Below are 20911 nucleotides of genomic sequence, written 5' to 3'. Positions count from 1 at the left end.
GTAGTTCTGCTAGTACCACAAATAAAAAAAAATAATCGGGAATTTGCGGAAGCCACATGCTAGACGGCTGCGGCAACTGTCGTTTCTGTGCTGACATACACGTCGTGTTTTTGCAAGTGCCCGATTATTTTTTCTCCTCAAACTAATGGAACTAGTAGACGCATTACACTGGTCTGAGGCATGTAACACGCCTGACATGTGTTATTCTCTGCGTGGGACTGTAGCTGCATTGCACTTGGAGGCGGTACGCCGTGCTGTTGGCATTTTTAAAACATAATAAAACGATGCCATGTCATCGCCACGCACTAGTGGGAAACAGCATATGTTGTACACATGAAGGAATAAGAGTGGCGGTTTATTGCTTTGCAATAATTTGATACATTAGATCTAGTCAACCCGATCTACGGGCTTATTGGGCTGTACCCAGCGCTCGGTACAACTAGCGCAACGTAGGGAAAGTGAAATTCACAATACAGTGCATTAACAAAGGTTTGCTTATAAGTATGTAACTAATAATTATGCTAAACTCTTTCATTTCCGAGCAACCTCTACTATCCATATTTTGCAGTTTGTTTACGTTTTCGTCCTGAAAAGGTTCCTTGTTTTCTCATGCATGTAGTTATTTACAAAATGCGTACAAGTCTAACTTGTGTAACTTTTATTTGCTCTTTTCAACACTCTCTTTCAACACTTTTGTGTTCTTTTCAACACTCTCTTAGAATTAAAGTGACATGACTGCCTTCACTGTTTACAGCCGAGCTGAACACGCTGAAGGTCTGCGGCCTTCCCCAGTGATGTCCAAGCACCCTTGCCGGGAGCGAACCGTGGCTACCCTACCTCAGAAAAGGCCCTAGCCTCATAACCTCACTGGCTTCACTGCTGCTCTCAGCTATGTTGTCTTTTCCATGGTAACCGCTGCTTCACTGTAATAGCTTCCTAGTTATCTTTTCTGCAAATTAGATATACTGTGAAACCTCATTTCTTCACTTTAATTTCGAATAGAATATCACCAACTCGTATTCACAGCTTTCTATCTATCTCTTAACGTTACATTCATGATTTTTATTTTCAACATTCACTGTGCTGTGTCAGGTTCTTTCGTTTGCCTAGAAGTTTTGACCCCATAGGTGAACACTGGCCAAATCAAATGCACACCAACCCACTATTCTTCACCTGCCGATTTGTCTTTCATGATTTCCGCTTGCCATGATTACATAAGCTTGATGGGATCTTCTTCCCCCTTTCTTCTAGTACTTAATCATGTGCCACAAACTAGTGTCTCTTCATCAGGCTGTTTAACTTTAGTTATGTGCACATTAATTTTCAAACTTGCCGTACTGTTTTGGCTCTTCGTGTTTTCAGTCACTTATAGTAATTTATAACCTGTATCATTGAGCAGGGCAATGTCAGCTAGTTAGAGGTTTGCCAATATGTTTCCTGTTAACTTTTATTTTAGGTCTCGCTGCATCTGTGCATAGTTTTTGTAGATATGTAGTAAATAACGATGAAGAGATTTTGTCTTCCTGTCTGACACCCCTTCCTATTGGTATCCTGTCACTCCTCCTGTGCAAGACTGTGGTAGCTGTGCAATTCTTGTGGCTATTTTCTAGCATAATTACATGTATTTGTTCAGCACCTTAATCACGTAATGCATACATGGTCACCGTGACGTTAATGACTAATCAAATGCTTTATTTATAATTTGTGAAGGCCATATATATAGAGTTTATGCTAAACCTGCCAACACCGTTTGTGTATTCGCTAAATTCAAGGTTCAGACAGGAAGCGGCTGCCTAGAGGAACAGATAAGTTGAGTGCTGTTTTGAGAATTCATCCTTTTGCAGCGAGGTTCATTTTGGTTACAGTGTTTTAAGCCATGTTGCAAATGTAAGAAAGGATAGAAGACTAGCCATGAAAGTGTGAGCAAGTCAATGCGTCATAGGCACTGCCTTTGCCCCAGACGAGGTTGGCAGCACAAGTTCGGAATGAAGTGGTCGTTACATTTTGAGAAAACTTGGAGTGGCCCCACTGAGTCATAGTTTTAAGCGAAACGAAAGTTAAGAAGACGTGCCTCATTTTACCAATATGTAAAATATCGTAAAAATTTTTTTGTAAAATTTTAATTATGAACCAGCAGTTGTGCCAGCTACACGGCATTAGGTGCTTGCTCCTTAATACCATTCATGTCCACTAGTAATGCTTATATTACAAATCACTCGATTAATTTTCGCTTTACTGGGATTAGGATTTTAATTGATTATCCGGGCTAGCCGGGCTTATTTTCTTTGTTCCAGCATCTTAATTCAGCTAAGGGCTACACTACAATGGCCCTTTGTTGAGTTGCATTGCATGCCTTGTTTTAAGTGACAATGTTTACTATTTGTTACTGTTCCTGCTTTCACACTGATGGTGAACATTGACATGGTCACCTCAAATGCTGAGGGTTTACATATGAAGGAGGACTGATGCTCATTTATTATCATATAACATAGCAGAATGGGAACAACATAATGGATCAACTATTAGCTAGATCATCCTGAATTGTGTTGCAGTAAAGAAGCAGTAGCTCCTCAGGTGCAGAAATGTGCACATGTATTCACATATATTTTGAGGGCTGTTTAGCTCTGGATCTATGATTTTTTAATTATATACATTGTAAGCAAGAGAGTTGGGGTTTAATGCCCCAGTAGCTAGCGCCGACGAAAAAGAGGAAGAAGGAAGCCGACGCAGACGAAGTTCGGGTTTTTGCGCTTGCGAACGCTGGCCTGCTGAGCAGCACCGCTGGAACAAAGACTGTGGCCGTCCGTATTGACTGTGACTGTGTCGCCCCATTACGCCACGATGTCCAGGCTACCAGGCTCTACCACGACGTCCGACACCCCGGCACCTCCACCAAGTGTAATGGGGCGACACGCACAGTCAGTACAGACGGCCACAGTCCTTGTTCCAGCAGTGCTGCTCAGCAGGCCAGCGTTCGGACGCGCAAAACCCGAACTTCTTCTGCGTTGGCTTCCTTCTTCCTCTTCTTCGGCGGCGCTAGCTGCTGGGGCATCAAACCCCAACTCTCTTGCTTACATATATAAAATGCGGTGTACAAGTGGTTATGGTAGCCTAGAATTCAAAGCATAATTCCTAAGCACGTTGAGCATTGGCTATGGTACCTTTTTGTAATCTAGATGTCTTCACAAGAGAATATTATGTAATCCATTAAAACAGCACTACAATCTCTTCTGTGGTCATGCGTTTGGGATTGATAATGCTGGAAATGGGAGGGGCAATTTTTATAACATGCTTAATGTGCTCGTGTTTCGGGCGACTTTTATTTACATGTATAATTTTAAAAATTTTGTGCATTGCCATTACTGAAGAAAAAGACGTTTCTTCTGTGTAAACAACCTGTTGGCAACCTTTCAGAGACAAATCTTTTCTTGAGAGTAATGCTGCTTGTTGAGACCTTTTCTTCTACTGATTCAAATTCTGCGCGACGGCCTTTTCACTGAAGAGCAGAATCCTTGTTTATAAATTTCAGCAATCATTTCATCTGCTTATGAATCATTGCACTATCCTTAACCACATCCACAAGACAAGTGCACATGGCATCCATTGTCTGGTTGGGCCTACACCTTGGCAGATGGGAATATTTTGTGGGAGCTCGATAGGGACTCATTCCCCTGCTACCCGATTGGTTACCTGAACGTGGTCTGTTGCTTGAAGTGTAATGTTGACTCGAGTTCATTAACAGCTATTTTGGCATTTTGTGCACAAGAGGAAGTCAGCTAATAGGCGTGCAATTTTCCGCGCTTCCTTGTGCATTAATGTCATGCTTAGCATTCTTTTCCACCTTTGGTAACTTGAGGTCATGAGATGCTGCATTTACAGGGTTGCAAGCTTTTTAGGCTCAATATCTCTGCCCTGTTTTTAACAAATGCATGCTCACGTGACTTTCACCTTCCATTCTGTTTTTTTCGTCTTTGTGCATTGCATGGCTTTTGCTTACTTTTTTATTAACTAGTTACAACTGGAATTTCGATTTCAATTCTGCTAAGAATTCTAAAACATCGATGGTTGGTTTGGCTGTTGTACCTGTCAGTATTTGCTTCTCTCAGCTATCTTTCTTGCTTAATGCTTCATCAGTATTTCTTGCTATGCATTCTTGTCACATAAAAGATGTGACAGTAATAAAATAAGAAGAGAAAGGCTGCAGTGACATGGCAAATTCCAGGAGACACGGACGCCGCAAGGAAGAAAATGACGACAATAAGGATGACATGTAATAATGATGTGGCCACAGGCACGAACACAGAAGAAGAAGATGATGACATGAGGGGTATAAAAGCGCGTAACATGAGGTGGCAGTGGGGTTGGGTGGAGACAGAAGAGCTGAGAAGAAGCTAGGAGGGAGCATTGCTGGCTGTGTCTTTGAAACGGTGGTGCATCGCTTAACAACTGCCCCACTGCGCCAATAGTGGTATAAGGACTCCCCATGATCTATGAATCTATGAGAGAGGAGGGGTACTCGCATGGAAGTGATCTCTAATGGCATCATAGCATGAGGTAGGCTAAGTGCCATCCAATTTTTTCACTATAGTGGATGTTCATTCCTGTACACCTTGAAGTCATCCCCATTCAAAGCATGATACATAGTTCTTGAGCAGGTATCTTAACTGCTTTGCATTTTGCTGTAGTGGGCCTGCCTCTTTATGAATTCTGTCTTGCTCTTTTCATATTAGTACTAATCCTCAGTCTCGAGTTCTAATGGTGACTGCAGTTCATATGTCAAATAGCACACAGGATAATCCAGCGATGATCTTGCGGGTTTTCCTTCTAAATCCCCATCCTTCACACTGGCACAGTGTTTCAAAAAAGGTCATATTTTTTCACTGTCTACTCGCCTACCTGCTTCTTCTCTACATTCACATTGTAATTACGTTTCAGTGGTGGGAACTGCATCTTTACTTCATTGTCAATCGATATCCTTACAGATGGCAGGTTCCTGGCCACACCATGCTTCCAAACCAGGCACCTCCCCAAGGGGTGAGCTGTGAGCGTGCGGAGCGACAGAACGTGCAGCGCATCGGCTCTGCCAACTTTTGTCTGCAGCCACAGAATTTTGACCGGAACCGCCGTTCGACTTTGAGTCGCCCAAGATGGCTTCCCAAGAGTTACAACGTGGCTACAACCCAGGCATCATGGCACGGTCCAAGGTTCCTGCAACTCCAATGCCTGATAGCCCAGATTCTGCGCCCATTGAGAACATGAGGCTTTTCAAGATGGTCGAACGCCACTCCCACAAGCGGAACGCTAACTGCAAGAAAGCGGACGCCATGTCGGGAGGCTGTTCAACTCGGCAAAACATGGCTGTGCGCACTGCAGCGCTTCACGGTGGGCCCCCATGTAAGACCGGACCCATTTGGAAACCAAAGCCGCTTCCACGACTTCACCCCAAAGGCATTGTCATCATCCTGAAGCCCCGGGTGACCGTCGCTCTCAAGGATGTCTATCAGTATCGTGGGCTGGGAGCAGCGTTCATGGCCTGCCTGGGCGCCAAGGCTGCAGCATCGCTCAGCATGCTCCCAACATGGGAGCAAAACCTCATAGTTGCAGGCATCCGAGAGCCGCACGTCGCGGACAAACTTCTGCGGGACTTTGAACTTACGCCATCAAATGTCCGGCTCTCCATGTAAGGCCAGTTGAAACTCACTGGCGACGTTCACCGCGTCGTCGTCACCGTGGCCAAGCATGAGACCAGTGAGTCGCTCCAAAACAAGATCAAGTGGCGTGCTGGAGAGCTTGCCAATATCCGCAAGCTTGGCAAATCAGACGTCACGGCGCTCACCTTCATGGGCAAAGTGGGGCCGCGATATGTGCATTACGACTCAGAGGTGACCCTTGTGCGTGCATACAAAACAACCATCCCGGCCTGCGTACAGTACGGCACTGTGGGCCACCAGGCAGACACCTGCTCCTGCCTGGATGAAAAGTGTGGCCTTGTGAGGCCAAACGGTGCCGACCGTCGACGGGGTGAAGACACCGCATGAATGCACTCCGCCCTGTGCAGTCTGTGGGCCGGCCCACACTATCAACTCCCGCGACTGCACGGCAAAATTCTGGGAGCTCAAGGTGCACGGCCCCAAGGCTAAACGCACAGAGCTCCTGGGAAACAAGACTACCTAGCAAGCCGCCAAGTCATCCAAATTCAGGTGCCATTGGCGGAACGCCGAGTGGTACTCACGCCACCGACCACAAAACCTCGTCGCCTTCATCGTCGGTGAAGTCAGCGCCCGGGAAGAAGGCGCTCCCGCCGCCACTTCCTGGCCCTAAAGACAGATGGCGCTGCTGGCGCCCAGGCATCAGCGCCCCAACACGGCAAACAACAGGTGAGCAGCTGGGCTGAGATCGCCTCCTCCTCCTCCCATCCCCCCTCCTTCCAAGTTCCCACTCACCATCTCCGCGCTCGACGCGGAATACAAAAAACAGATTGACAGGCTCCGGGCACAGAATGAGCTTTTGCTCACAGAATTCAAGATTTAGAGTCAAAATTGGCGTCCGCCGCTTTGAGACCGCAGAATTCGGATGCAATGGAGAGCAACATGGAGTTCTCGCCTGCCCTTGTGACCGCCATCTCTGCGATGGAGGAGGGCTTAACCTCCAAATTGCGATCTATGATCGATACCGCCTTGGACCAGATCTTCATCAAAGTCACAAATGCCATTCCCGCAGTGGTCTCAAAACACATCTCTGACACCCCCGCCTCCTCCATCGGACGGGGCCCATTAGGGACGTATCCCATCCTTAAAAATTCAACTGTCTGATTATTGATTCGGACAATGAGGACAGCTGCCCCGCTCTTTCTGTCATCACCCCCTTGATGGTGCAAGTAGCTGGCTCTTGAGCAGCAGCCAATCCCTCCTCTTTCCTAGGTGCTTACATGAACTACTGTGTGTGATGTAATGAATAGTGATAAATGTCATGTCATTGTGGCCATGTTGGCTTGAGTGCACCACTCAGTCTGTGGCCTATGGTTTTAGCTCCAGCATGGCCTGTTCAAACTAAGCGGACACTTTGCTTGATTCGAAGCGAATACTTCCAGAAATTCTCCTAATCAAGTTTTAACAGTGACGTTGGTGGACGACATCACAAGTGACTGGAGTGTAAGAAATCCAGATGAACTCAAAAGAAAACATTCGACAGAAGTCTGTCTGGTTGGGAAATTTAATGTTAGGAGAAGGTAAGTGACGCCAACCAAGTAAAATACAGGAAAAACACGACGTTTCGGGACCGGCTCGGCCCCTTCTTCACGGTGTGACTACGGGCGAGCGCAGCTTGGCTTTTTAAGCCCCTGTGTGGAGGACCTGCGGGTCAATGGCCGCAGCCCATGGACGTAGGATGAGGGGAGAGTCCCCAGGGAACGATTAACATTCTCTCGTGTTTGCTGTATGTGCCACGACTCGAGAAGAAGCCTCCTGCGTGGGTTAGCTTCCGTTTCCAATACAATGGTGCTGTCGAAGTCAATTGGGTGGTCACACCCTTCACAGTGTTCGGCCACGGCGCTGCGTTGACGATTCATGTGACGGACGTCCGCTTTGTGTTGGTTCATCCTTTCCGCGAAGTTCTTCGTTTCCCCTATGTACGACGCCGGGCAGACGGAACACGGAATTTTGTACACGACGCCCTGGGCCTTTTCTCTGGGCTGCCGGTTTTTTGGGCGGGGGAGAAGGCGACCGATAGTGCTGGTCGGTTTGTGCGTTGTCAGCACCCCTTCTTTTCCGAGAATGCGACCGAGCGTCTCGCTCACGCCTCTCACGTAGGGGATGCAAACACGTTTCCGCTTCTGGCATGCGTCTGAGGAAATAATAGACCGGATTTTGTTTTGCCTTTCTTGTTTCCTGATAATGCGCCGGATGAATGAGCTTGGGTAGCCGTTCTTTTGGAGGTCAGAAATGACTCGGTTCTTCTCCTTCCTTTTATCTTCACTTGAGGAACATATGGAGTCGGCTCTCTTCAGTAATGACGTCACGACAGATGCTTTGTGCGGGATGGGATGGTTCGAATCGAAATGTAGGTACCGTCCTGTGTGGGTTGGCTTCCTGTGCACCGAGGACTGCAGGCCTTTGTCGTGCCTTGTAAGTAGGACATCCAGAAAAGGCAGGCTGCCCTGCTGTTCATGTTCAACAGTAAATTGTATGGCCGGTTCAACTGAATTTAGATGACTCTGGAGGTTTTCTATCTCTGAGGTTTTCACCACACAAAAGCAGTCGTCTACATAACGGAGGAATAACTTTGGCTTGGGATTAAAGGAGGAGAGGGCCCGGCTTTCGACGTCTTCCATGGTTAGGTTAGCCACTGTGACTGAAATTGATGCCCCCATAGCAGTTCCGGTTGTTTGCTTGAAAAATTCTCCGTTGTAGGTGAAAAAGGTACTGCGCAGACAGAGGTCGAGAAGGCGACATACCTCATCGACGTTGAGTGGAGTTCTCTCGTGCAGCGTTTGGTCGTTTTCGAGTGCGCGGCGAGCAACGGACACAGCAAGGGGAACCGGTACGCAGGTAAATAGCGACACCACGTCAAACGAGACTAGGCTTTCGTCTTCCTCCACGGTAAGGTTCGAGACAAGTTGGACGAAATGCCGCGAATTCTGTACATGCGTGGGTGTTCTGCCGGCGAGCGGCTCCAGTACCTTGTGCAGGTAGTCAGAGAGACGTCGCAGAGGAGACAGGGTGAAGTCTACAATTGGCCGAAGGGGGACGCCAGGTTTGTGAGTTTTAGGTAGCCCGTAAAAACCTGGAGCTGAGCCGTTTCTGGAGATGAGGCGGAGGTAAAGCCATTTGAAATCAGGATGCCGCTTGAACATCTCTGCCAGGGTTTTGTTGAGTGTTGCCTGAGTGTTTGAAGTCGGATCCTTGCGAACCTTCTCATACGCCCCACTGCTCAAAAGGGCTGACGCCTTCTCCTCGTAGTCGCGTCGGTCCATCACCACTGTAGAGTTGCCCTTGTCTGCCGGGAGTATGACGATGTCGGTGTCGTCCCTGAGACCGCGTAGGGCTTTTCGTTCCAGTTGAGACAGATTGCTCGGAAATTTGGGGGGTACCTTGGCGATGACACCAATCGCTTTCAGGCGGACCTCTTCCCTGACGTGCGGCTCCAGGTGCTGGATCGCATCTTCAACAGCCGCGACTAGTTTTGGGAGGGCGGGACCAGATGATATGTTGAATCCATGTCCTTTTGCGAGAACAGAGGATTCGGGCGGTGTTAAGCGACGGGAGGAGAGGTTCTTTACAAAGCCAGAGTTATGGGGGTCAGGCTGTTTCTTCTGCCGCTGCTGTAGGGCAAACAACTTCTTGTTTTGACACTCACGATGTTTGTTGGCTGCAGTGGAGGCCGCTTCCATGGCAAAGGCGTCCACCCGCGGGAAGAGCTCAGGCATCCTGTGTTCTAGTTGGCGGCGCGCGAAGAACCGGTCCAGCTCCTTTTTGCGGAGAACGGAATGGCACTCGTGTATCCGCGCACTTAATAACTGTTGCTCCGTTTTGGACACCAGCCGTAGGCCTTCTGCGGTGGTTACAGGGCGCTTTAGGCGAAGGCTCACGGGTATCACATCCTTTTCCTTGCAGGTCTTGTTGAAGTTTAGATGTGTCCGGAAGACAGCAATACTCTTGGTGATGTTGACGTATCGCTTCACTAGCTGCATGGTCTCGATGCCGAAGTCTTGGCGTATAGACTCAAAAGAAAACATTCGACAGAAGTCTGTCTGGTATTGGAAACGTATTGGAAACCATTGTATTGGAAACGGAAGCTAACCCACGCAGGAGGCTTCTTCTCGAGTCGTGGCACATACAGCAAACACGAGAGAATGTTAATCGTTCCCTGGGGACTCTCCCCTCATCCTACGTCCATGGGCTGCGGCCATTGACCCGCAGGTCCTCCACACAGGGGCTTAAAAAGCCAAGCTGCGCTCGCCCGTAGTCACACCGTGAAGAAGGGGCCGAGCCGGTCCCGAAACGTCGTGTTTTTCCTGTATTTTACTTGGTTGGCGTCACTTACCTTCTCCTAACATTAAATTTCCCAACCAGACAGACTTCTGTCGAATGTTTTCTTTTGAGTCTATACGCCAAGACTTCGGCATCGAGACCATGCAGCTAGTGAAGCGATACGTCAACATCACCAAGAGTATTGCTGTCTTCCGGACACATCTAAACTTCAACAAGACCTGCAAGGAAAAGGATGTGATACCCGTGAGCCTTCGCCTAAAGCGCCCTGTAACCACCGCAGAAGGCCTACGGCTGGTGTCCAAAACGGAGCAACAGTTATTAAGTGCGCGGATACACGAGTGCCATTCCGTTCTCCGCAAAAAGGAGCTGGACCGGTTCTTCGCGCGCCGCCAACTAGAACACAGGATGCCTGAGCTCTTCCCGCGGGTGGACGCCTTTGCCATGGAAGCGGCCTCCACTGCAGCCAACAAACATCGTGAGTGTCAAAACAAGAAGTTGTTTGCCCTACAGCAGCGGCAGAAGAAACAGCCTGACCCCCATAACTCTGGCTTTGTAAAGAACCTCTCCTCCCGTCGCTTAACACCGCCCGAATCCTCTGTTCTCGCAAAAGGACATGGATTCAACATATCATCTGGTCCCGCCCTCCCAAAACTAGTCGCGGCTGTTGAAGATGCGATCCAGCACCTGGAGCCGCACGTCAGGGAAGAGGTCCGCCTGAAAGCGATTGGTGTCATCGCCAAGGTACCCCCCAAATTTCCGAGCAATCTGTCTCAACTGGAACGAAAAGCCCTACGCGGTCTCAGGGACGACACCGACATCGTCATACTCCCGGCAGACAAGGGCAACTCTACAGTGGTGATGGACCGACGCGACTACGAGGAGAAGGCGTCAGCCCTTTTGAGCAGTGGGGCGTATGAGAAGGTTCGCAAGGATCCGACTTCAAACACTCAGGCAACACTCAACAAAACCCTGGCAGAGATGTTCAAGCGGCATCCTGATTTCAAATGGCTTTACCTCCGCCTCATCTCCAGAAACGGCTCAGCTCCAGGTTTTTACGGGCTACCTAAAACTCACAAACCTGGCGTCCCCCTTCGGCCAATTGTAGACTTCACCCTGTCTCCTCTGCGACGTCTCTCTGACTACCTGCACAAGGTACTGGAGCCGCTCGCCGGCAGAACACCCACGCATGTACAGAATTCGCGGCATTTCGTCCAACTTGTCTCGAACCTTACCGTGGAGGAAGACGAAAGCCTAGTCTCGTTTGACGTGGTGTCGCTATTTACCTGCGTACCGGTTCCCCTTGCTGTGTCCGTTGCTCGCCGCGCACTCGAAAACGACCAAACGCTGCACGAGAGAACTCCACTCAACGTCGATGAGGTATGTCGCCTTCTCGACCTCTGTCTGCGCAGTACCTTTTTCACCTACAACGGAGAATTTTTCAAGCAAACAACCGGAACTGCTATGGGGGCATCAATTTCAGTCACAGTGGCTAACCTAACCATGGAAGACGTCGAAAGCCGGGCCCTCTCCTCCTTTAATCCCAAGCCAAAGTTATTCCTCCGTTATGTAGACGACTGCTTTTGTGTGGTGAAAACCTCAGAGATAGAAAACCTCCAGAGTCATCTAAATTCAGTTGAACCGGCCATACAATTTACTGTTGAACATGAACAGCAGGGCAGCCTGCCTTTTCTGGATGTCCTACTTACAAGGCACGACAAAGGCCTGCAGTCCTCGGTGCACAGGAAGCCAACCCACACAGGACGGTACCTACATTTCGATTCGAACCATCCCATCCCGCACAAAGCATCTGTCGTGACGTCATTACTGAAGAGAGCCGACTCCATATGTTCCTCAAGTGAAGATAAAAGGAAGGAGAAGAACCGAGTCATTTCTGACCTCCAAAAGAACGGCTACCCAAGCTCATTCATCCGGCGCATTATCAGGAAACAAGAAAGGCAAAACAAAATCCGGTCTATTATTTCCTCAGACGCATGCCAGAAGCGGAAACGTGTTTGCATCCCCTACGTGAGAGGCGTGAGCGAGACGCTCGGTCGCATTCTCGGAAAAGAAGGGGTGCTGACAACGCACAAACCGACCAGCACTATCGGTCGCCTTCTCCCCCGCCCAAAAAACCGGCAGCCCAGAGAAAAGGCCCAGGGCGTCGTGTACAAAATTCCGTGTTCCGTCTGCCCGGCGTCGTACATAGGGGAAACGAAGAACTTCGCGGAAAGGATGAACCAACACAAAGCGGACGTCCGTCACATGAATCGTCAACGCAGCGCCGTGGCCGAACACTGTGAAGGGTGTGACCACCCAATTGACTTCGACAGCACCATTGTATTGGAAACGGAAGCTAACCCACGCAGGAGGCTTCTTCTCGAGTCGTGGCACATACAGCAAACACGAGAGAATGTTAATCGTTCCCTGGGGACTCTCCCCTCATCCTACGTCCATGGGCTGCGGCCATTGACCCGCAGGTCCTCCACACAGGGGCTTAAAAAGCCAAGCTGCGCTCGCCCGTAGTCACACCGTGAAGAAGGGGCCGAGCCGGTCCCGAAACGTCGTGTTTTTCCTGTATTTTACTTGGTTGGCGTCACTTACCTTCTCCTAACATTAATCCAGATGAACGTAATGGAAGCACTTTTTATTCACAAATAAATGGTCTAAGGCTAAGCTCTTTTCAAAAACCGACTGAACACTGTATGCACTTTTTCATAGTGTCCTTCTAACGCTACTGACACTAGTGTCCCTTTAAGGGACACTGGGGAAAATCTGTCTAACTTTTGCTCGTAACCGCTGCCGCGGCTCAGTGCTTGTGGTGCTTGACCTCTGGCCCGAAAGATGCGGGGTCGATCCTGGCTGCAGCGGTCGCATTTCGACGGAGGCAAAATACTAGAGGCCCGTGGGCTTTGCAATGTCAGTGCATGTTAAAGAACCTCGGGTGGTCTAGAATCATCTGGGGCCCTTCATTACGGCGTCCCTCAATGCCTGAGTCGCTTTGGGACTTTAAACCTCATAAAAACAAGAACAAAAAAAAAACAGTTTTTGCTCTTAGTAAAAATTGATTCTGTCACTCTCTCTGGACACATTGACGTTTGTTTGGTAGCAAAGGGCATATTTATTGCGGAGAAAATTACATTTAGAAATTTTTGTGCCATTCAATTTAAATTCAAAAAGCACTCCGTGGTCACCATTTTGAAGTGAATGGCGCTGCAGCTTAGCCTCTAGGATCCACACGCAAAAAAAACTGTTTTGAAGCACCGCAGTCTATATATGAAATCGGCCAGTGATGTCAACATCGATATTTCATTTCTCGGACTTTTCTTGCTTATCAAAGCTCGTGTAGAAGGTTGTCTTAAGTAGCGTCTTTGTTGTGCGAATGTGTATAATCTAGCAATAAGTGCTTAACTTAATTTGTACTCAGTGTCTCTTTAATTCATGTTCACAGCTAGGTAGAAGTATTGAAATACTTGTACTGTACCTCACCTGAGCTCATTAGTCATTTTCGTGTCCACTAAGTGGTCCCCAACACAGTTATGGCTGACAGGCCCTCATAAGAAGTGCAGGCTTTTGCAACTTAAGTATCTTTATGCATGTAGGTTTAAGTGAAAGGGCTTAGGGAAACCTGACAACATTGTGGTCTCATATGACGCAACATGGATTACTCAAAAGAAAACATTCAACAGAAGTCTGTCTGGTTGGGAAATTTAATCTTAGGAGAAGGTAAGTGACGCCAACCAAGTAAAATACAGGAAAAACACGACGTTTCGGGACCGGCTCGGCCCTTCTTCACGGTGTGACTACGGGCGAGCGCAGCTTGGCTTTTTAAGCCCCTGCGTGGAGGACCTCCGGGTGGCCGCAGCCCATGGACGTAGGATGAGGGGAGTGTCCCCAGGGAACGATTAACATTCTCTCGTGTTTGCTGAATGTTCCACGACTCGAGTAGAAGCCTCCTGCGTGGGTTAGCTTCCGTTTCCAATACAATGGTGCTGTCGAAGTCAATTGGGTGGTCACACCCTTTACAGTGTTCGACCACGGCGCTGCGTTGACGATTCATGTGACGGACGTCACATGAATCGTTTGTTTGCCCTACAGCAGCGGCAGAAGAAACAGCCTGACCCCCATAACTCTGGCTTTGTAAAGAACCTCTCCTCCCGTCGCTTAACACCGCCCGAATCCTCTGTTCTCGCAAAAGGACATGGGTTTAACATATCATCTGGTCCCGCCCTCCCAAAACTCGTCGCGGCTGTTGAAGATGTGATCCAGCACCTGGAGCCGCACGTCAGGGAAGAGGTCCGCCTGAAAGCGATTGGTGTCATCGCCAAGGTACCCCCCAAATTTCCGAGCAATCTGTCTCAACTGGAACGAAAAGCCCTACGTGGTCTCAGGGACGACACCGACATCGTCATCCTCCCGGCAGACAAGGGCAACTCTACAGTGGTGATGGACCGACGCGACTACGAGGAGAAGGCGTCAGCCCTTTTGAGCAGTGGGGCGTATGAGAAGGTTCGCAAGGATCCGACTTCAAACACTCAGGCAACACTCAACAGAACCCTGGCAGAGATATTCAAGCGGCACCCTGATTTCAAATGGCTCTACCTCCGCCTCATCTCCAGAAACGGCTCAGCTCCAGGCTTTTACGGGCTACCTAAAATTCACAAACCTGGCGTCCCCCTTTGGCCAATTGTAGACTTCACCCTGTCTCCTCTGCGACGTCTCTCAGACTACCTTCACAAGGTACTGGCGCCGCTCGCCGGCAGAACACCCACGCATGTACAGAATTCGCGGCATTTCGTCCAACTGGTCTCGAACCTTACCGTGGAGGAAGACGAAAGCCTAGTCTCGTTTGACGTGGTGTCGTTATTTACCTGCGTACCGGTTCCCCTTGCTGTGTCCGTTGCTCGCCATGCACTCAAAAACGACCAAACACTGCACGAGTGAACTCCACTCAACGGCGATGAGGTACGTCGCCTTCTCGACCTCTGTCTGGGCAGTACCTTTTTCACCTACAACGGAGAATTTTTGAAGCAAACAACCGGAACTGCTATGGGGGCATCGATTTCAGTCACAGTGGCTAACCTAACCATGGAAGACGTTGAAAGCCGGGCCCTCTCCTCCTTTAATCCCAAGCCAAAGTAATGCCTCCGTTATGTAGACGACTGCTTTTGTGTAATGAAAACCTCAGAGATAGAAAACCTCCAGAGTCATCTAAATTCAGTTGAACCGGCCATACAATTTACTGTTGAACATGAACAGCAGGGCAGCCTGCCTTTTCTGGATGTCCTACTTACAAGTCACGACAAAGGCCTGCAGTCCTCGGTGCACAGGAAGCCAACCCGCACAGGACGGTACCTACATTTCGATTCGAACCATCCCATCCCGCACAAAGCATCTGTCGTTACATTATTACTGAAGAGAGCCGACTCCATATGTTCCTCACGTGAAGAAAAAAGGAAGGAGAAGAACCGAGTCATTTCTGACCTCCAAAAGAACGGCTACCCAAGCTCATTCATCCGGCGCATTATCAGGAAACAAGAAAGGCAAAACAAAATCCAATCTATTATTTCCTCAGACGCATGCCAGAAACGAAAACGTGTTTGCATCCCCTATGTGAGAGGCGTGAGCGAGACGCTGGCTCGCATTCTCGGGAAAGAAGTGGTGCTGGCAACGCACAAACCGACCAGCACTATCGGTTGACTTCTCCCCCGCCCAAAAAACTGGCAGCCCAGAGAAAAGGCCCAGGGCGTCGTATACAAAATTCTGTGTTCCGTCTGCCCGGCGTCGTACATAAGGGAAACAAAGAACTTCACGGAAAGGATGAGCCAACACAGAGCGGACGTCCGTCACATGAATCATCAACGCAGCGCCGTGGCCGAACACTGTGAAGGGTGTGACCACCCAATTGACTTCGACAGCACCATTGTATTGGAAACGGAAGCTAACCCACGCAGGAGGCTTCTACTCGAGATGTGGCACATTCAGCAAACACGAGAGAATGTTAATCGTTCCCTGGGGACTCTCCCCTCATCCTACGTCCATGGGCTGCGGCCATTGACCCGCAGGTCCTCCACGCAGGGGCTCAAAAAGCCAAGCTGCGCTCGACCGTAGTCACACCGTGAAGAAGGCGCCGAGCCGGTCCCAAAACGTCGTGTTTTTCCTGTATTTTACTTGGTTGGCGTCACTTACCTTCTCCTGACATGGATTACATGTGGGTGTTCTTCGCATATCAATGTCGGGATTACTCCTTACTCCTTGTTTTGATACCCACTCATTCTATAGCCTTAAAAGGGCTGCAGTATGTATAAGTAAGCAAGAAAGAAATAATTTTCTCAGGGGATTTGTATTGGACTGTGATGTGTTATCTAATTTCTGTGTTACCCGGCATGGAATCTAGATCATAACTGCCAGAAAAATACCAAAACAAAGTTGGGGGAGATGGAGCTGCAGGTTGGTCTCGTATTATTCTGGATATCTTTGCATCAGAATTTCATGTGTTATATGACTGTTTCTCTTTTTTCATGCGGTGTCAGGCACAGAGGTTGAGGTGCAAAGCTACACCTCGTCCAGAGTCTGGAAAGAAGACTGTTTGAACCATGTCCAGAAGTGTGTGGGCACAGCTCTGCACGGCCTTGTGGTTAAGCACAAAATGGTGAGAGTTCTGAGGATATCTGGGGAAAGGGCAGACTTGCTAGAAGTCTTATATTAAAGCTGGCCTCGTCTTAGTTGGTCTCATAAGTCACGCTCAACAAGGATGACGAAATGGCCTGAAATTCCATTCTGGACAACTAGTTATGGAAACAGAAATGATAGGGATGACATTATAGAGCAGGAGGATAGCAGAGCTTATTGAGGAACAGGCACGAGTTGATGATATCCTAGTGGAGATCAGCAGGAAGAAACGGCTGTGGGTAGGCCATGTACTGCAGAGCAGAGATAACCAGTGGTCCTTTAGGGTAACATAGTGGATTCCAATAGAATCAAGAGGAAGAAATGGGCTTGGGCAGGACATGTAATGCAAAGACAAGATAACCACTGGTCCTTAAAGGTGCACTGAAGAGGAATCTGAACTCGTCTTTTTGCCGCAGGAACCCGACCTGCACGTTCCAAGCATTCTTAGAAACTGCGACTTATTGCCCTGTGTGGCCGATTTCCCTAATTAAATTGAATTAGCGTCCGGCTCCTGCCTTTACTTTTTCAATTCTCCCCGTACGGTGGGCAGAGTCGACCAACGCGGAGCTGGCCTTGCAGCCAGCTCCGTGGAGGCTTTGCGTTCACTTTACTTTGTTTTTTAGGTTTCCGTGAATAAATAGTTTCATTCGCAGATAATATAGCCGCAAAATAAGCCCGCAGAGATAAATATACGCGCAGACTATTTGCTTCTACAGATTACTACGTATTACTCCACCGATGGCAGAGCGGCAAGCCGCCACGGGACTGGGTGAAAGGCACTCCACGCATTGGTCGACTCCGCCCACCATACGGGGGAGAATTAAAAAAATGGCGGGAGCTGGACGTTAATTCGATTTAATTAGGGAAATCGGCCACACAGGGCAATAAATAGAAAGTTTTTAAGAATGCTCAGAACATGTAGATTGAGTTCCCACGGCAAAAAGACGAGTTCAGATTCCTCTTCAGTGCACCTTTAAGGGTAACGGAGTGGATTCCAAGAGAAGGCAAACGTAGCAGGGGGCGGCAGAAGGTTAGGTGGGCGGATGAGATTAAGAAGTTTGCGGGGATACGGTGGCCGCAACTATGCACAGGACAGGATTAATTGGAGAGACATGGGAGAGGCCTTTGCCCTGCAGTGGGCGTAGTCAGGCTGATGATGATGAAGTATAGGACAGGGATGGCAGAACATCAGTTGGCCAGACGTGACTAGGAGGTTTGTGGAGGTAGGGTGGCTGCAGGTGGTTCAGGATGGGATTGATTGGACGACAGTGGGAGGCTTTTTTTTTCTTGCAGTGTATGTACAGCCTTTGTCAAAAGTTTAGAGCCCAGGGGGTTTGCTTCTAAGCACTACTGTGGCGCTCTTGTAGCACTAATGGAAGTCCTACGCATCGGAGGGAGCAGGACCAAAAATCTTCTTACCTTCAGGAGATTTGGGACGCTGAGGACGCATTACGAGCAAACCAATGTGGCCCAGAAGCAAACCCCCTGGGCTCTAAACTTTTCACAAAGGCTGTACCTATATGGTGTTGTGTTGTGTTGTGTTGGGTTTAGTGGCGCATAAGCATTTAAAGGTGCAGTGAAGAGGAATCTGAACTCGTCTTTTTGACGCGGGAACTCAGTCTGCTTGTTCCGAGCATTCTTAGAAACTGCGAATTATTGCCCTGTGTGGCCGATTTCCCTAATTAAATTGAATTAACGTCCGGCTCCCGCCTTTATTTTTTGAATTCTCCCCGTGCGGTGGGCGGAGTTGACCAACGCATGGAGTGCCTTTCAGCCACCCCCGTGGAGGCTTTGCTTCCGCTTTATTTTGTTTTTTAGGTTTCCGTGAATAAACAGTTTCATTCGCAGATAATATAGCCGCAAAATAAGCCTGCAGAAATAAAAATACGCGCGGACTATTTGCTACTATGGGTTACTATGTATCACTCCGCCGATGGCAGAGCGGCAAGCCGCCACGGGACTTTGTGAAAGGCACTCCAAGCGTTGGTCGACTCCGCCCACTGTACGGAAGAATTTAAAAAAAACGGGAGCCGGACGTTAATTCGACTTAATTAGGCAAATCGGCCACACAGGGCAATAAGTCGAAGTTTCTGAGAATGCTCGGAACGTGTAGATTGAGTTCCCGTGGCAAAAAGACGAGTTCAGATTCCTCTTCACTGCACCTTTAAGGCTATCATGTGCCAAACACAAGATGGGCTGGCGACTATGATGATGGTGATGATAAAGTCTCACTGAGGGGATGTAGAGGCCATGAAGAAGGTTGTGATTGCTGCGTAGCATAGCATTACATGAAATGGTGGTGTGTTGAACTGCACCTTTCCTCAAACAGGCCACAACCCCTGGTGTCTCCAGAATGCGGCAAGACCCAGCGAACAGCTTTTCCAATCATCGTTACAACCTGTCTCCTTTGTTCGCAAGGCACTTCTTTGCTGATATCAGCACCTGTCTGGCAGGAAGTTGCCTGACTGGTCCAGCATCGCAAAATGCAAAATAGCAATGAAAGCTTGCAGATAATGATATGGGCATTGACGCCAAGGGAATGTCGCTCTTCTCTGTGCAATGCTGAAGCAGCTGTGTTTGAGGTTTTAACTACATTTCATGCTGGCAGTGAGAGGGCCTAAGTATTCTAAAGCTGCTCCGTATAGCTTCACAGAACACAAAGCTTTACAGAACACAAAGCACAGGGTAGAAAAGGACCAGCACTGAAAATCGGCATGCACAGCATTGATAAAGGGCATTGAAAAATGAGCCTTTAAAAAGGCAGCATTCGGGTGGTACTGAAGATTAAAATGATTAAAAACACATTAAAAGGAAAGGAGGCACTGTCATTTGAGCTGATACAGCAATTCCTAGCATGCTGCAGAAGTCTGCTGTAATGTTTGCACATGCCCAGGGTGAATTAGGTCATCCTCAGTGTAAATAACTGTTTTGTGTCCCACTATACTTGCTGCTGCCGGCCCTGTCAGCCCTGTGATAACATGCAGTTTGATTTTGTCTGGCAATATCCTGTCTATATTCTTATGCTTCAGCTGCTGTTCAGGGTTCTTTTTGATGAACCAGTTTCCAAAAAACGTTTTCTTCAGAGATTCCAATGATTGCTAAGGCATGCATAAACAGCTATAGTCATGCTTAGCATATCCTTTTAATTTTGTTAACCTCCTCATAAATTAAGAATGCTGTCAGTACACTCCAGGTTTCTTTCCATCCAAAAGACATGAAACAAGCACTGCCATTAACTTTGGTCTCCCCCCCCCCCCCCCCCCCCCCCTTATAACTGAAGGAGGTAAGTGCAAGCACACCTTTGTGCTTGTTTATAGCAAGTGCAAGTTTGCTCAAACACTGTGTAGAAGTCTCATGCAACATCTAAGGATATTTTGTAACCAATAAAATTTGTTGCTGCACTCTGTCTTACTGAATGCCACATGCCCTGTGTCATAGCATTTAATGAAAAATGTTCCCTCACTCAGTCTGAGTGCTACATGCTTAGCTGTGTCATGGCATTGTATGACTACTGATCACTTGTTCCTGCCGCGCTTTTGTTTTGCTTGGGCAGTCACTGCAAGGAAGTGGCTACTGATCACTTGTTCCTGCCTCACTTTTGTTTTGCTTGGCAATCACTGCAAGGAATTGTGGGCACAATAAATTTTCAGTTTGATTTTTGAAATTCTTGTCCGCTTCTCACCTTTTCGTGTTGTTTTCCACGTGCTGAACGGCCGTTTAGTTTACCGCCAACTCGACTAAACGCACGCCTCGCTATGACGGCGTTGGCGGGATCTCTTTTTTTAAGCCAATGGTCATGGCGTTCGGCTGGAGTTCGAAGACGCCGGACTGAATCCCTACCAAAGGCGGAATGCAAAAACGCCCGTGCGCTGTGCGATTTCGTTAAAGTAAAAAAAAAAAAAAGAGTACCCCGGGTACTTGTAGAAAAAGGAAAATAAAAAGAGAAAGTGCTCCGGGTGTACGAAATAAAACCGGAGAACTCCGGCCATTGTGGCGCTTCTTTTTCTAGGCCGCCTACAATTGTTCCCACCATCGCAGTTCATGCCGCGGTTCAGGTAATTCCGCCTTTCAGTACAGCACATTTATTCGTAAAAATATTTGCCATGTTTTTAAAGATAAGAAATTAGGCCGCGCAAAAGCCATACTGCTCGCGTCACTGTCGGTCGCTGTTGCTTGTACCGTGGTGTTCTTTGCTTGTTTTTTTTTCTTTTTTCCGGTGAAGGGGCGGCTTCAGCCAGCGAGGCTGATGACAC

General features: G+C 48.4%; 1 protein-coding gene across 2 annotated transcripts; it reads left to right on the top strand.

Annotated features, from left to right (window-relative positions):
* Positions 1–4847: 4847 nt before the first annotated feature.
* On the top strand, positions 4848–20523 carry LOC149348037 (uncharacterized). 2 transcript variants are annotated; one of them, XM_089585723.1, is made up of 3 exons: positions 4848–6377; positions 16520–16638; positions 18988–20523. In XM_089585723.1, the coding sequence occupies exons 1-3, from the start codon at positions 6035–6037 to the stop codon at positions 19150–19152; spliced, it is 627 nt and encodes a 208-aa protein (XP_089441849.1). In that variant the 5' UTR covers positions 4848–6034; the 3' UTR covers positions 19153–20523. Both variants share the same exon structure in this region, with proteins under 2 accessions (XP_089441849.1, XP_089441850.1).
* The last annotated feature ends 388 nt before the right edge of the window (positions 20524–20911 follow it).

Source organism: Amblyomma mixtum, chromosome 4, assembly GCF_055824585.1.
Source record: "Amblyomma mixtum isolate Tamu chromosome 4, ASM5582458v1, whole genome shotgun sequence".
NCBI lineage: Eukaryota > Metazoa > Arthropoda > Arachnida > Ixodida > Ixodidae > Amblyomma > Amblyomma mixtum.
This window is presented reverse-complemented; position numbering and strand designations above follow the sequence as displayed.

Bases quoted from the DNA above. Each gene is read 5' to 3' on its own strand.
- LOC149348037 (XM_089585723.1), top strand. From the start codon at position 6,035: ATGAATGCACTCCGCCCTGTGCAGTCTGTGGGCCGGCCCACACTATCA. The intron at 6,378-16,519 runs GTGAGCAGCTGG...ATGCGGTGTCAG, and splicing joins CCCAACACGGCAAACAACAG to GCACAGAGGTTGAGGTGCAA. The intron at 16,639-18,987 runs GTGAGAGTTCTG...TTCCTCAAACAG, and splicing joins TTGTGGTTAAGCACAAAATG to GCCACAACCCCTGGTGTCTC.